Source organism: Borostomias antarcticus (assembly GCF_949987555.1).
Source record: "Borostomias antarcticus genome assembly, chromosome: 12".
In the NCBI taxonomy this organism is placed as follows: Eukaryota; Metazoa; Chordata; class Actinopteri; order Stomiiformes; family Stomiidae; genus Borostomias; species Borostomias antarcticus.
Window position 1 is genome coordinate 26,419,958 of NC_140245.1, and position 2,500 is coordinate 26,422,457.

At 48.7% G+C, this 2,500-nt stretch overlaps 1 protein-coding gene across 1 annotated transcript in view; it reads left to right on the plus strand.

The window, feature by feature from the left end:
• Window positions 1–491: 491 nt before the first annotated feature.
• Window positions 492–2,500, plus strand: part of cyp27c1 (cytochrome P450, family 27, subfamily C, polypeptide 1) — a gene marked incomplete at both ends in the record, with an annotated part of 7,970 nt that continues 5,961 nt past the window's right edge. Inside the window, 2 exons of the mRNA XM_084446551.1 lie at window positions 492–809; window positions 2,373–2,500. The exon at window positions 2,373–2,500 is cut by the window's right edge and continues 63 nt beyond it. Of these exons, the coding sequence (XP_084302677.1) occupies window positions 492–809; window positions 2,373–2,500 (446 nt within the window). The remainder of the gene's footprint in view (window positions 810–2,372) is intronic.

Here is a 2,500-nt window from a genome sequence, read left to right on the forward strand (position 1 = left end):
TGGATTTTAAACATCCCCCTACACGTGCCCCATGCACCCCCCTCCCAAGAGGAATCCTGGTTTCCAAGAACATCTTCGAGGGAAGGAGGTAGGGCTCATCAATGTCTCACACGTTTGGATCTATGATGCTGTGTCCTGTCCTTCCTCTCACAATGGAAGATGAACTCGATGAGCTCTTTGGAAACGCCCACGGAGAGCTTCTCCCATGTGAGGTGTAGAGACCCCCGGCGGCCTACCCCTCCCCAAATCCAGGCATCCAATCCTTGCTCAGCTGCAGCCTGGCCTACCGGCAGACAGTACGGATCCAGCCTGCAGCCGGTGTCCCGGGAAGGACTGCCCACGTGCGCACGTGTGCCCGGTACATAACACCAGCGCGCGAGGACCGTGGGTGTGAGTTCCACGAGTCACTGAATCAACTCGAATAGCTACTTTGAACTTGATATCAAGTCATTTTTCAAGCACAAGCAAGTTGCATTTAGTTTTTGACCACAATGGCACGTCAGAATAAGCTCTCGCACCTCTGCAGCATTGGAAGCGCGTTTCTGGAGATGAGATGTCCGGTCACGGTGCGCGCTCTGCACAAGTCCGTGTCCAGCGAGTCTCTACCTGTGACCTCTGCTCGAGAACCGGCTCTACCGGGAGGGATGATCACACCGGATCTACCGGGAGGGATGATCACACCGGCCCCGCCGGAGGTCTACAAGGAGACCCGGATCAGAAGCATCAGTGAGATGCCGGGTCCCAGTGCGCTCTCCAATCTGATCGAGTTCTTCTATCGAGATGGATTCAGCAGAGTCCATGAAATCCAGGTGAGTGTGTCTCTTTGGTAATTGCATCCTAAAATGTAACGCTCTGAGCTGTTATGTAGGCTATTATATTAGTAGCCTATGTGTATACTTATTAATATGATTGTGGAATTTTTGTTTAGTAAAAGTAGTACTGCAGTAAGCCTACAAGACGCTTTCCAGTAAAGTCACTTTTTAAAGGGACAGCGGTCAGTCCGGGGACACTTTGATGATTTAGATATAAAAGTAATTCCGTCGTTTGGAGTTTAAGAAAAAGCTAAACCATTCATAAGATAGTGTGGGCGGAAAGAAAGAAAGAAAGAAAGAAAGAAAGAAAGAGAAAAGAAAGAAAGAAAGAAAGAAAGAAAGAAAGAGAAAATGTCAGAAAAAGTATGACAATAGACGTGAGAGGTGGATAGTTGAGGATATTACTTTGATCAGACTTTCGTGCGGGTTGGTTTGACTCCCCAGTAGGGATTTCCCAGGTTACGGAGCTTCTTTTCTTATCTCTTGTTATTTGCATATAGAGAAGGATTGAGTTTGTCAGGCTTGAAACGTCATTCTGTAATCTATACTTTTTGGATGCAGAAGGATCAGGGCAGATGTTCTCGTTGGACTGTTCAATCCTGTAACGTGTAGCATCTGAGATCAGCCACAAATACATATATAATTGTGTGATTTTCAAAAAGAACTATGGAAAGGACCGGGATTTAACACCTAAACAGTATTTAACACCTAAACCATAGCAAGCCAAGAATTATATAGTTACTCTCTCTCTCTCTCTCTCTCTCTCTCTCTCTCTCTCTCTCTCTCTCTTTCTCTCTCTCTCTCTCTCTCACACACACACACACACACACTTATAATCATCCCTTTTTAACACTATAGCTTTCTCTCTGTATCCAATCTTTGTCTCTTTTACTCTCTCTCTAGCTCTCTCCCTCTCTCTCTCCCTCTCTCTCTCTCTCTCTCTCTCTAGCTCATTCTCTCTCTCCCTCTCACTCCCTCTCTCTCTCTCTCTCTCTCTCTCTCTCTCTCTCTCTCCCTCCCACTCTCTCTCTCTAGCTCTCTCTCTCTCTAGCTCTCTCTCTCTCTCTAGCTCATTCTCTCTCTCCCTCTCCCTCTCTCTCTCTAGCTCACTCTCTCTCACTCTCACTCTCTCTCTCACTCTCTCTCTCTCTATGAAGGAGGAAGAACATTAAACAGATATCACGCAGGGAGAACAGTGATGAATGGTAGTAATATTTCCAGATAAAGCCAGGAGAGAGAGAGAGATATTAGGCGCTATGTGCCTTGAGGCCGTCACCACATGGAACCAGTTCCTCCTCAACCATCAGCACAAAAGTCCTACAGTGGAAATGGCCGTTTTAACGCACCGTGAAGTGTGACCGGACAACATGTCGGCTCGATCACGGCACCGCGGCCCCCGTTATCAGTACATAATGTAATGTTGTGTGTAGATGGGTTGGGGGGGCGGGGGGGGGGGGGTTAAGGATGTCATGTAACCCTACTATTGGCCTTGCACTTTGTACTGTGACCCCCTTCTCACGAGCCTGATCACATGACCCCTGCTGTCGCCGCCTCTTCCAGTTGGAGCACTCGCGGAGGTTTGGCAAGATCTTCAAGTCCCGATTCGGCCCTCAGCTGGTGGTGTCCATCGCGAGCCGTGACCTGGTGGCCCAGGCGCTGCGGGCCGAGGGCGTGGCGCCCCAGAGGGC